Below are 14,119 nucleotides of genomic sequence, written 5' to 3'. Positions count from 1 at the left end.
CAAATTCAGATTGTGAGATTATAGTCGATTGGGATGTATTCTGAGTAATACCCCTCCCCACTCCCCCACTATATTTAAGGATCTGGTGACTTCTGTTTCAGTCTATCTGAAGAAGTGTGCATGCACACGAAAGCTCATACCAGGAACAAACTCAGTTGGTCTCTAAGGTGCTACTAGAAAGAATTTTCGATTTTGGGATGTATTGTGTAACAAACCTGTTTCCCCCAAAGGCTGGATTTTTTGCAATAAAGGAAGTGCCAGGAAAATGCACTGGAAATGCATTGTGGGGTGACACCTGCTTTGATGCAACATCATCTAACATCCCCATGAACAAATCAGAATGAACACTCATCAAATAGCCAGTGTTATCTAAGTGCCCTGCAAATCAATCAGGATGAATGCTCAAGAAACAGGTTATCTGGTAGTGCCCTAAAGCACTGGAGAACAACTGCTAGTTGGTGTCAGCATTGCTGAGCTAGATGCACCAGTGGTCTGATTCAGAAGGCTCCTAATTCAGCATGTATGTTATAACAATGAAAATGCCAGATCAACCTCCCTAAAGAGGGATTTTCCAGAGACAGGGTGCCACCACAGGGACTTCCTGTTCTCTAGCAGACACGAGACCAGAGAACCCAGAGAAGGGAACTGGTGATTGGATCTTACAGCAAAGTTTTGTTTTAAAAATGAAAAGAATAATTAAACGAAGAGAAATCAATTGAGTAAAGGTCCTTGAGCTTCTGCATTTGGTCCTTACTCAGTTTGCTGAAGTAGTTCAGAGTGATATTGTTGTTGGTCCGCTTCTCTGTCCCGTACTTCTTAAAATCTGGATACTGGAGATCGTCTGGTGCTCCAATTGTCCTGAGGACATGGTCAGCGTCTTCTCCCAGTGTCTCGTACTTCCCCAAAATGTCATAGTGAATGTTGCAGGGATCACAGAGCATAAACATTGGCTTCCAGTGTATGTCCAAATCTTGGGGGGCCTGCGTCAAAACAAAGTTTACAAATTCCTGGAAAGTCACTTGCTCGGTGGAATTTGGGTTTCCCCTGAACAAGGCCTTGATCTTTTTTGCCACAGAGACGTAATGAGGCTCGAAGTGCAAGAGCTTGTCTCTGTAAGCGGAAACCAATCTCTCTAGAGGATGCCTGGTGAACATCACTTTAATGCTGCTGTTCAGAAGTTTCACTTGCTGATCAGAAGGGTAAGAACTTAACCTCCTTAAGAGATGTGTTGTGTGGACTCCATCATGATCTACTTCTAAGGCATCCCTGCTCAGGTTGAGTGTGAGGAGGAGAATAATTTTTTTCCAGTTGGAACAGCCTACCTTTGGCACTTCACAGTAGATGAAGTTGTGACTCTCGTCCACAAAGATCTGCTTTGCAACTTGAGGGTTTGGTTTTCCTTTTGAGAAAGTATGTTTCAGGCAGATGGAGTCCAAAGAGGCTTTGCGATCTCGATGCCTTCTCAGCCAATCTTTTTCAGGATCTACAGAAGGGAAATGTGACCAGGGAGTGAAAATCAGTAACTCAAGGAGGGCCTCAAGGAGGTTAAACTGGCCTTTTTGGCTTTGGCCCCAGCCTGGTGGAATGCTCTGTCGCAGGAGATCAGGGCCCTGCAGGACTTGACATCCTTCCGCAGGGCCTTCAAGATGGAGCTGTTCCGCCTGGCCTTCGGTCCGGGCCCAGTTTGAGCCCCCCTCTATGGGACCCTGTAAGTTACCTCTGTGGCCCTTTTATCGGCTCATGTGGGACCAACATGGGTAGCTGGCCCTGATGAATACTTGAGGTTCCCAACCCCTATGGTTGTAATTCGTAGGTAGTCATTAAATTTTATCCTGATTCTAATTTTTAAGCTGTATTTTAATCAGTTGTTTGATTGTGTTTTAATGTATTTGATATGCGATGTTAGCCGCCCTGAGCCCGGTCTTGGCCAGGGAGGGTGGGGTATAAATAAAAATTTACTTACTTACGGCACTTCCGGCGGCGACGCCATCGCGGGCGGTCGTGGGTTGCCTCGGCAGCGAGGCAACCCAGGCCGTCCCGGGGGTTGGAGCCCCGCTACCGCAAAGTGGGGCTCCGGTGAGGCGCGGGAAGAGCGTCCCGCGCCTCGGGCTCCCCGGCGGGCCCATTATGGCTCCGAACCCTTCCCCCGTTCCCCCTGTAAAGGGGGAGTGGGGGTGAAGGGACTACGGAGCCGGGCTATAGGGGAAATGCCCCAACCGGGACGGCGAAGCGGCGGCCGCCGCTCGCGGTGAGCGACATCGTTCTCCCTGCAGAAGCTAAAAAAAAGGAAGCCCGGTGGTCGTGAGTACTGGATTGGACTTATTTTTGACATTTAACGACCTGGGAGGTATTACGGAAAGGAAGCCTGTTTCCTTCCCTTCGGTGTAAAGAAAATAACTGTTCTGACAGACTGCTGTTACAGTGATGGTTACAATGTTTTGATTTTTGACAAGTGAGACTGTTTAGATCTCCCTTTGGGGGGTAAGACGGTGGAGAATATCTCTTTTTGAAATTACAGCCCTTGCGCCCTGGCTCCAGGAAAAATGGCTGCGAAGGTTTGAGATTGAGTGGAAATGTACTGGCACTAAGTTAGAAAAACATTGAAATTTGACACCTATGCCCACTTCAGCCATGCTGGGTTTCGTTTTTGAGCTGGTCTTGGACTCTGGACTGACTGATGAACAAAGGATTATTTTTTTGAGGTTGGAACTGCTTAACCAGAGACTGGTGTTGTTGAACCGGGATATGGTAGAAAAGGTATTGCCCACAGAGGAGACTTTTCAGAATATTGCCGTAATGGAAGAGAACCTTGGCAAAGAGCTGAAGGGGATTATGGAAGAACAGAGTAAAATGGCTTGGCATCTCCGAGAAGAAGAAGAAAAGTCCTGCGAGGGTGGCAGACCCAGGACGAGGAGGTTATATATATCCAACTTCTGGGGTGAGAGCTCGGAAGTGATGGCGAAAAAATTATTAAGTCTACAAACAAAAGAAGAATGGAATGTCGAAATGGAGAAGCCGGAAGGTGAAGAACTGTGTACCCTGATGCTCTATGCAAGGATTGTTGTGAACTGTGTCTGGATCTGTGGATGCACAAGAAAAGAGGACAATTTGAGGAGTGGTTCCGACGTAAGATGGAAAGGGAAAATGGTTAGAAGTGGGATAGGATGAATTGTATTGGTACCCTGAAGCTGGTGTGTCAAGTTTTTGTTTTTTTTTTAATAAGTTTTTGGACTATAAAAGGGATATTTTGATTTTTTTATTAGCAGCAGTTTAAGGGAAAGAAGACATTAGATATGATTTGATTTAAGAATAATATGTTAAGATATGAAGAATAATATGTTAAGATATGTTAACAATATGTTTAGAGATGAAGAACAATATGTTAAGATATGAAGTTTTGTTATTAGCTATATGAAGTTATAATATAATTTGATTTTATCCAAGATAAGAAGTGAAATATTATTGTAAGCCAAAAAATAAGATTTTAAGAAGAATGTTTAGTTTTGAATTTTTAAATGAATTTAATTTCAGAGATATGAAGTTATTAAAGTAAAATTTGGAATAGGAGCCGAAGGAGAGGAAGCAGGGGAAGTCAATAATGATGATTCGACCAAGGAATTTTTTTCCCTTCTAAACAAGAAGAAGAATCGTTGGTGTGTTTGTATTTGTTTAGTCATAGTGGTGGGTAAGTGTTGGGGTTAATGTTGGTGAAGGTGTTGGAGTGTTTTTTGTTATGGAAAAACCAATAAATTCTTTATAAAAAAAAATACTTACTTACTTACTTACTTACTTACTTACTTACTTACTTACTTACTATTAAGAGTTTTGATCCATTTTCAACATTGTTATCCTGCCTTTCTATAGGGAAATTTAAACCAAGTACAGTCGTACCTCGGGTTACGTACGCTTCGGGTTGTGTACTTTTCGGGTTATGAACTCCACTAACCCGGAAGCGCAACCCGGCGCGTGCACGATTTGCGCATGCGCAGAGTGTTTTTCGCGGGTTTTTCCGAGTTTTTTTACAGTTTTTTTGGTCGGCGCATGCGCAGAACGAATTGCTCAGGTTACGTCCTTTTCGGGTTACGTACTGTAACCCGGAACGGATTAAGTACGTAACCCAGGGTACCACTGTAATAGAAAATCAGTACAACAGAACTAAGCATAACCATCCAATATTCTGCTGTTTAAATATCTGGCAATCCTCACTCTTACCTCTTATTTCTGTCTGCCAACTATGGAGTGTCTGAAGAAGAAAAGTGCCAAGCAGACTACTGAGGAAGAGAATGAACAACTTTTCAAGCAGGTTCTTCATAATGTTTTCCCAACAAGCCAAAGGCTGTAGCCTTTATGATGAACTCTAGGCAAACATAAATAGCAAACATTGTTACCGTTCGTTGAACCAAGAAATTAGCAACTGGTATAAAACACTTGCATTTTCCTACATTAACTGAGGTTTGTCCCTAAGAGATACTGCTGTATCTTTAGAGCAGACATCCCCAAACTCGGCCCTCCAGAGGTTTTGGGACTACAGTTCCCATCATCCCTGACCACTGGTCCTGTTAGCTTGGGAATTGTAGTCCCAAAACATCTGGAGGGCCGAGTTTGGGGGTGCCTGCTTTAGAGGGTCTAGGCTGTGGAGGATAAAGCTAAGGAGTTTGTTTCAACTTTGGGTCCTCAGATGTTGTTGGACTACAATTCCCATCATCCTTGACCATTGGGTAAGCTGCCTTATGACCGAGCCATAGAATCAGTCAGTTGGAAGGGACTCCAAGGATCATCTAGTGCAACTCCCTGTAATTCAGGAATCTTTTTTGCTCAACGTGAGGCTCGAACCCATGAACCTGAGTTCATGGCAGATAGCTCTGCCGACTCGAACTATCACAGCCAGACCTGGCAAGGAATGATGGGAGTTGTTGTGCAACATCTGGGACCGCAATGTTGACAAACACTGGTTTACAGCTTACTTCTTTACAGGAGATCCCTAGCAAGATTAAGACAACCCTGTAGGGCCACTCCCTTGCCCATATCAACAGAGAATTTTGGTTAGAATTTTGCAAGTTATATTTGCCCCGAGCAGCCAAGCTTCTCTGTTGTCTTACCTTCCTAGGCAAAACACAATCTTTTGGAGCCAAAGCGCATGGAAGCACATGAAATGGTGATAGAACTTTCCTCTCTGGCAACAGGGGGTGAGGTCAATCTGTTCATTCTTATTTCCCCCTTCATGCATTTGGGACCTTGAATAAATGCTCCCTTCTCCAGGAGACATGGATGACCACAGCGTTGATAGGGTTCTGCCACTAGGTGAAAACTTGTTTTCTCTAGGAGCTTATCCACACTTCCATTTGCCTCACTGCTTTCCTCTGGGAAAACCTGCTGAATTGGAACAAATGGCAAATGGGTTTCCACGGATTGTCATTTGTTCCAATTTAGCACTAAAGAGAAGACTTTATGGGGGGCAGCAGCGGAGCAAAGGTAAAACTGATAAAAAATGGAACCAGGGAAGGGAGTAGGGGGAAGTCAACTCTACTTTTTTCTATGTTTGAATACGTATTGTTGCTTTTATTTTTTGTTGTTTTGGAAAATTAATAAAATAATATTTAAAAAAGAGATTGTGTTAATGATATTGCTGAAATAAGCATTATCTCAGCCAGAAATTAATTAATCCCAAATTAATATAAGAACTTGCAGTGAGACATAGCAGGGCTGTAACATTAATGGCCTGATTCAGTGCTTTTTTCTGGGGGTATGCAGGGGTACAGATACCCCTAAACGTTTTGTGAATCTTTGTACTTTTGTCCATTTACTGTATTTATTTTTCCTGATTTGAACTATAAAATGATGAATTTCTTGAGTCAAAATGAGAGTACCCCAAACATTATTTTAGGGGGAAAATCGCTCGCCTGATACTATGCATGTTTACTTGGAAGTAGGTATGCACCACCAATCCTGCATTGTCAGTGATTACATAGGAGTGCTATGGTAGCGCAGGTAGCAAAACTTTGACCTGAGTCCTTGTCTTTTGTTATTCCTTGACTGTCCCTGTGTCACTTCTAGAGGGCTGTTCCCAAGGGTAGGCTACGCAGAATATATTCAAATGCTTTCTAATTTGCACCAAGTAAGCATCTTCATTAATTCAGTGAGTCATCTTAACCCTGTGCATTGAAACAGACCAGCAACTCTTTATAAAAAGAGGTAACTTTGCAGCTGCCATCCTGTAATACCTCCTTACAATATCCACATTATGTTAGATGCAATGTTTTTAATGTGCAACAAACAAGAAAAGAGTTTGTAATAAGTGTATATAAATAAAAAGCGCAAAATTTGGTTGCCTGGAATACAGAATATAACACATAAGACAGTTCCAGGACCCTGCCTGTCTCTGGCTCTGTCTCCACCACTACTCACCTTGCTCAGTTAAAGAACAAGCTCCTTCCTTTCATCAGATCCTCCAGTCAGCTTTCTGTAACATCAGTCAAACAGGCACCAAGGTCTCAGAGGGTTTCTTTTGTTTCATTCACAAACTCGGATCCTAGCAGATTAAGTTGAGCTAGGAGCTTTCCTACAGAGTTCCAGCTCACTTGGGGACAAGTTGCCACAGGCTCTTCCAGAACAACACAGAGCAAATAAACTTATTCCATGCTGCTGTTCTGTGCTTCTTGGCCAGTTGCTACTAATATTGCACAAGATGTTCCTTCCTACAAAAGGAGGGCCACTCGAAAATGCGGCACTGTATGCAATGTTTTTCTGTCTCACTTTCTCATACCCACACCCAGTGTAAAGACCTGAAGCTCCACCTCTTGCTGAATTCTCGAGTTTGTAGGGCTTCAGTGCTACCCTCTGACAGGTTCATATTTACACAAGAGCTGTGTCACTGGAGTGATGGAACTTGAGGTGTGGAAGTCTTTTTTAAAAAACAAAAAAACATCAGCATATCAGCATCTCTTGCTACGAACAAAAACAGCAACCAAATCCCAAGCCAACAGAAGCGACTGAAAGAAGTAGCACACAGTAAAGGGTAATTCGATATATTCTTGCATTGCCCAGCCACAAAGGTAATATTCAGGCTACCTTAGGAGGAGCAAACAAACCCCTCAGCATGCAATAGCCCCAAAGAATTAATATAGTCAGTGTTTGGTTAGTGTAATCGTGATTGGAGAAAAAGGTACTGAGAAGCACTGCGGCATGGACTTATGACACACCTGAGGTCCAACACAGAAGATCCACAGCTCAGGCCCCTCTGGGCCACCCTCGAACAGTGCCCTCTGACAAGGAGGAGAAAATATAGAGAGCAAAGCCCTGTCCAAGGACAATTCCGCCCCCCCCCCCGCCGCCGCCACTTGCCTTCCGTTCCACTCAATTTACTATATCATAGTTGCAACGCCCTGCAGAACCCCCTTGGCTTAGAGTCCAGTGCAGCAGAAACTGATTGCACGGCCCTAAATCTGCCTTTGACCCCAAGGTCTCATTCCTGGTCAGTTACCCCACAAGCATATATGTGAAATAATTTTTTTTTTTTGCCCTGATGTGCATCTCTTTATATTTGTTTACACTGAATAACATTTGCCATTTTACCACCCATTCACCCATCTTGGAGAGATCCTTTTGGAGAGTTTCACAGTCTTTTTTGTTTGTTTGTTTGTTTTAACAACCCTGAACAATTTAGTATCAGCAGCAGTTAATCATCAGTATCATCTCGGGTTGATGGGAGGTCCCCCCCTGCCCCAATGCAAATTGCAAACACGCCCCTGCCCCAACTTGCATAGGAACTGCAGGATGGGAGGTAAGGGTTAAAGTCATCCTAGGCCCATTCCAAGGTCCAAATCTGGATCAGGCCCCACAGACTGCAAATTAGGAAAGAGAAAGTTGCACTCAATAGAAACCACAAGTCTCTCATGTAGTTTGGTTCTGAAACATTTTCACTGCTGCTCACAAAGCTTCCATATTGGGCTGTCAGTCTTTCCAGCTATGGAACCTACCTTGCAGATATTGTGTGATCTTAGTCCTGCATGGAGAGGTGTGAAAGCAGCTATTTTGAGTATTTCCTGCCCAAGTTCTTCAGTCAGAAGCATAGAATGTCCTCCCTAACTGATTGCGCCTTTGGCATGCTCTTTACCTTTCCCGAATTTCCCATGCCTCAATCTCACTGTTCTTTTGGGACTAGATGGGAACATTAGTTTGAGTAGCTTGAATGGAGGGGGAAATCTTAATGATGAAAGGTGATCCTATGCAGTGCTTTTTTTCTTAAAGAAAAATGTTTAGGGGTACTCTCTTTTTGACTCAAGAAGATCACCATTTTATAGTTCAAATTGGGGAAAATAAATATAATAAATGGAGAATGGTACAAAGAACATGCATTACTCATATTGAAATACTGTCCCTCAATGCGGCCAAACTTTCATCAGATTTCATCACCACACATCCACATTCCACACTGCTTCACACATTAAACGCTCGCTTCTGTCTGAGACTCAGGAAACACTGTGACAGGAAATGAGGCCGCCATCGTGGGTAGCAATGGAACTGACGATTCACTGTGCTAGAGAAGAAACTGTTTTTGTTTTTTGTTTTTTAGTTTCTCCTCCCGTTAGATTGACAAAATGTTTAGGGGTATGTGTACCCCTGCATCCCCCCAGAAAAAAGCACTGACCAAAGAGGCAATGCTGACACATTTTGCAAACAGTGATGTACACAAAATGTTCAAAACTTGGATTAACAGCATTTATCAAGCACCTTATCTCAGAATCAATGGGTCTTTATCATCAGAATCTGAAATATAAAGGGGCACTAGACAAGGGTGCCCTCTGTCTCTTTACTAAATTTCAAAATGGAACCATTCTTAGCTACAGTAAAAAAACACAATACAATAAAAGGTTTCAAGATGGGCCCCAGAGATTAATGTACAGTGGTGCCCCGCTAGACGAATGCCTCGCTAGATGAAAAACTCGCTAGACGAAGGCATTCGTCTAGCGGAAGGCTGCCCCGCAAGACGATATTGTCTATGGGGCTGCCTCGCAAGACGGAAATTTTTTTTTTCATCTAGCAAAAACCGCGGTTTGCATTGGTGCTTCGCTAGACGAAAAAACCGCTAGACGAAAATACTCGCAGAACGAATTATTTTCGTCTAGCGGGGCACCACTGTATGTGGAGATACAAATAATGTTGCATTACTTGATGTGGGACCAGGAGCAAATGTAAAAGAATTTTTGAGGCTGAATTAGGATTTTGATACCATGATAGGATACTGAATTAATGCAGGCAAATCAAGAGTTATTAAATTTTCCAATGCCACAATGGAACAGAGTACCTAAATGGTTGTATTGCCCCTTATATATTCAGCCAATCACTTCAGGAGAGATCTGTGACAGATCCCATCTCATCAGGAAACTGGCTCCGTATTGGACTGTTGGATATTCTCTCTGTGTGTGAGAGAATCATTTGCAGAGGTGTCAAGTGACCAGTTTTTCCTGGGATAATCCCGTTTTTAATTGCTTCCCCCCCCCCCCCTTTATCCTGATTGTTTGAAAATCCCGTTAAATCCCGTATTTAAAACCAAGGACTGAATGCTTTTTTTCCCTGCCTGGCTCACAAGTCACGGGCAATGAAGGGTTAAAGGCTGCAGTGAAGAAATCCCACCTCCTGCCTTTAGGGATTGGATGCTGCAAGCCAGGGGAGCTGAGCCTTCATTGGCCGCCTCGGCTGCCACTCGCTGGTCCCTCCTATTGCTCCTAGTTTGTGAAGAGTGTGGAGCTTTGAATCAGCTCCAGAGGACATCCCTGGACTTCATCATCAATGGACAGAGTAGGCCTGGGGCCTTTGGCCTTAACCCCCCCCCCCCGCCAACATGGGGGAGGAACGCTTCGGGATCCTTTCCTTTTAAAAGAGGGACCCCTTTAGGAGATGGTGTTGTGAACCCAGGCAGGCCTGTCTACTCCTGGGGAGATGGGGGGGGGGGGAGGGCCTCAGCAGTGTTGTAAGAATTCAATAATTAGTGTACCATGTCTGAAAACAGCACAGGAAGTCTTCCTCACTCCATTTTGATCCTAGCTGGCCAAATGTTTTCATCTGCAGGGAGGTGAGAGAAGTCTCTGCCTGAGTGCCAGATATGGGCCATTTCTCTCACAAAGGACAGCCATTAGCCTACTGGCCAGGGCAGGAAACCTTTTGTTTTGCAGAAATGTGTGTCTGGGAGGGGTCGCACAGGTGTGGTGGAAAATTCCCAAGTTACTTCATTGTGATGTAGCTCTGATGTCTGGGGGTGGTGGTCTTGGGTTACATCTCTTCTGTTGATTGGATGCTGTTTCTAGGGGTGGGCTACACTCCAGGAGGGATTTTGAAATGTCTTTATAAGAGCATGCCAGCCTGCTTTGTTCTGGGTCTCCCCCCCCCCCCCCGAAAATCACCGCTGTTGCAACAGCTTCAATAAAGATCAATGCTTTGCTTCTCAATCTTCTCTGGTTGGCCTCTGTTTTTTACTCCTACCAATGGAGAACCTGCAAAGGACTTTGCAAGGGCTCTTGTGTACCCCATAAGGGAATAAGGGCAGATTTTTTCTTATTACAGCCGCCTCGTGCAGCCTGGCTCCTTTTGCGGGGGGGGGGGGAGGCTTATTCAGCTGCTGGCAGAGAATAAGCAGCTTCCCCCCCCAAGAAAAAGCACCCACCACACACTTGGTAAAATAAAAATCTGGTCTGGATCGCTGAGCAGCATTGGATGCCAAGGGTCATCTAGTCCAACCCTCTGCAATGCCAGAATCTCAAATTAGTTCATACATGAGTCAGCGCTCTCTTTCCAATCTGTAGAAATCGTCCCCTGCAGACTGCACTCCCGCCATTAGTCCAAGCCTAGCACCAAGAAGAAACTTTCCGGCTCGGATAAGATCTTCTTCCTGGGTCTCGGTTCTACAAAAGGCGCTGGCTCTGAGACAAGCCCTCCTTTCCCCCCAAAACACCTTAAAAAATAATCTCCTCAACAATCCTGAAACTGAGCCGCAAAAAGCAGGGAGGGTACTGCTGCCACTCTCTCATCCTTCCCCTCTAGAAGTTAAACTCCCCGCGTTCTAGCTGCTCCGCCCACTTTTGCTTCTGGCTCCGCCCACCACTGCCATGTGACTGTCATAGGTGAGGCTGCTGATCCCTTATTTTCCAATCCGAAAGTTGACAGCTATGATCATTTGTTCCAGAAACAGAGAAGAAGTTTCAAGAAGCAGCAGAAGGCTGAGATTGTTTTGTCTATGCAATGACTTTTTCTGTGGGAACTGTTCTTTGGACATGCACAGTGTGACAGGAAGTACAGATAACTACGGTTCTGTGTAACTTGTTGTGAGTCTCTTGCTTGTGTCTTGCAGTGAGAGGAACAGGGAGTGAGTCTTGGACTCTTGTTGGACTCTAAGCATGCCTTGACTACGGCAGTGGTGAATGTCTGTATATATTTGCTACCAATATGCTTTTATGCCTGCTAAGTAAACTTCTACACTTGACTGAATCTTTATGGCGTCCATGAGTGTTTATTGCTATTTCCAGAGCTGCTTCCAGTGCAGAGGAGGTGTGCGCAGCTTCCCATTGACTGCAGGAGCTTCCTGCAGCCAATGGGAAGCCGGTCAGCGTTGCGGAAGGTGGCCCCTGCTCTGCTCCGTACTGGTTTAGCGCAGTACACAGGAGCCAACCAAATGGGCTGCATGGGTCCCCTAGCGGACGGTGGGGGTCCATGTGCCAGTTAAACGGCCTTAGGTTGCCTACCCCTGGTGTGGACCTTCACCCCGAAAATGCTTCCAAGGAAGGAGCTGCGTTGAGATTTAACTGCCGGGTATGGATACCGGCACACATTCACAGCAAAAATGATGCCGGACCCAATCCTTCTAAATCATCCATCAGAGGTTGATGGCTTGATCCAACACTAACCAGGATTCAGCGTGATGGCACTTAGCCTTGGCACTTACAGGGCGACTTCCAGGTAGGCGTCAGACCCATGCTATCTCTATTATCTTTCTGGCACCTGTTGGTGCCAGAAGTCTATATTAGACTTGAAATGGTTTTTATATATCTTTTTACCATAATATCACTTTAGGATGTTCTGTGGGAAGTGATTGAAATAGATAATAAACAATAATAAAGGCAAGCCGCATGAACAGCAGATCCACTCCCTCACAACAAATCTCTGGGAAGAAGGGCATCTTGTCCCCACGGCTTTAGTTTCAATGTCTCTCTCTCATCCCCGCAGCTTGTACTGTTTCCTCTTCTTCTCTCTCTCTCTCCCCCCCCTTCCCCCCCACACAGAGAGACTTGTTCACTACCACCCACTGCTTAGCTTGGGAGGAAAAGGTTGCATCCCCTTTCCCCAAGCTCCACTGAGGTGTTCTTCCCAAGACTTCCAGAGAGACCACTACATTAATATACCGTCTTCTGCCAATTAGTTCTCATAAAAGTGTCACCCCTTGGACATCCTGGACCATTAAGAAATATGTTCTTTTGTTGAGATCAGGGCTTGCTTTAAGCTTAACCCGTGGTAATAGTACCATCCACAGTATTCTCACAACTGTAACCTCACAACAGTAGAAAATATGAGTATCCCTTACATTTTTTTTCCTTCTGACTGGATCCTCCACGAGTCCCAAGCAGCACCGTTAATCTCTCCAGTTGTTTTATGGCTTCTGGAGAACTTCGCATGCTTCCAGTACTACAACTGCACTGAAACCAAGGTCCACAGGTGTGTAGAATCGTACATAAAAAAAACAGGATTTGAGGTTATTATTCCTCCTGCTGACAAAGCCCAGCTTCTTCCAGTTTCTGACTCATATACCAGTGCTTTCCAACAATTCCACCACAGACTCAGTCACCATTTTACCTCCCACTCAGGTTTCAAGGTGGGCTTTCTGCATTTTTAAAATGAAAGTGCTTCTTGTATATCTGAGCAACAGAAAACTCATTTGAGGCTCATTTTTGAAAACGCACAAAACTACCAGAATCATGGAGGGATTCATTATGCCGGAAAGCAGCTGCCCATCTGAGCTGTGCATAACTGACTCCTGCTGTAAACCAGCATATCTAGTTTTCCCCCAGCCACATCTGTAGAGAGGAAACTAATACCTAGAGAAAATATTTATTTCTAGACACCTGAGAAAAAGACTTCTTCAATGGCCAACTTAATCCTTTGATTTGCTTACAAATCTTATTACATCTCAAGCGAGAAGGGGAAATCACTCCACCCCATCCAAACTTCCTTCTCATGCAACTGATTTAATTGTAAAGCATGTTTTTTTATTATTATTTTTACTTTGCCACTTTTTTGTGGCACAAAGAGAGTGCTTTGCACATAATCTCCTTTTGAAAGGCATGGGGGGGGGGGAGACAAAATCAGGAAAATATACTAAAAATCAGAACGATATCATTGCTCTCTCTACTTCCCTAAAAGAAGATAAATTTTAAACAACAGTAGACAAAATGTAAAAACACAGGATTCCAATGTAGCGTTATATTAATAATCCTTCAGCACAAGGACTTTACCTCTCCTCTGCTCACATGCCCTCTCAATTTGTTCTAGGGGTTCCCCCCCCCCCAATCCTCTGGAGAACATTTGGGGAGAGTGTGAGATGTGGAGATAGGAGAAAGTCCCGTTGCACAAGCAGAAATACTTGCATTGACACCCACACACTAACTAAACTTGTGATTGTAGAAAGGGGGAAGTAATGATTTATCCTGTCTGCATGTTCAGAATGCAGTTCTTCTCAACCAGTCAATGCTCAAATGAGACACCCCTTAGCATACGTCTGCAACAGCTTAATTCGTTCCTGGATGTTCACAGACATTGGAAGTGAAAACAGGCCCAGTGGCAGAACAACTCTGTGTTACAAAGATGTCTGAAAACGAGACATGAAAGCTGGCAACATCAACCCTGCCATGTGGGGATCCCTTGCATGCAACCGCAGTGCCTGGAGACAGTCAGTTGGTGCATCTGCAGCAGTGACCAGAGGAAGAATGACCGCTGGGAGGAGCACAGAGAAAAGAAATGCCACAGAGAGAAGCACAACTGGAGGCCTTCATCTGCCTCACCTGTAATAAAACATGTCTCTCCTGTATCAGTCATTACAGCCACAGTGGGTGCTGCAACTCTCCAACAGTTTGAC

General features: G+C 44.4%; 1 protein-coding gene across 2 annotated transcripts; it reads right to left on the bottom strand.

Moving 5' to 3' along the window:
* Window positions 1-200: 200 nt before the first annotated feature.
* LOC117060688 (carbohydrate sulfotransferase 8-like) lies at window positions 201-6,583 on the bottom strand. 2 transcript variants are annotated; one of them, XM_033173128.1, is made up of 3 exons: window positions 6,406-6,583; window positions 4,213-4,357; window positions 201-1,483 (listed from the first exon to the last, which is right to left on the bottom strand). In XM_033173128.1, exons 2-3 carry the CDS (start codon window positions 4,310-4,312, stop codon window positions 678-680), a joined length of 906 nt encoding a protein of 301 aa, XP_033029019.1. In that variant the 5' UTR covers window positions 4,313-4,357; window positions 6,406-6,583; the 3' UTR covers window positions 201-677. The 2 variants fall into 2 exon arrangements, with proteins under 2 accessions (XP_033029019.1, XP_033029028.1); XM_033173137.1 differs by lacking the exon at window positions 6,406-6,583 and having other exon boundaries at window positions 4,213-4,439.
* Window positions 6,584-14,119: the final 7,536 nt, after the last annotated feature.

The sequence above is a fragment of the Lacerta agilis genome, chromosome 1, assembly GCF_009819535.1.
Source record: "Lacerta agilis isolate rLacAgi1 chromosome 1, rLacAgi1.pri, whole genome shotgun sequence".
NCBI lineage: Eukaryota > Metazoa > Chordata > Lepidosauria > Squamata > Lacertidae > Lacerta > Lacerta agilis.
This window is presented reverse-complemented; position numbering and strand designations above follow the sequence as displayed.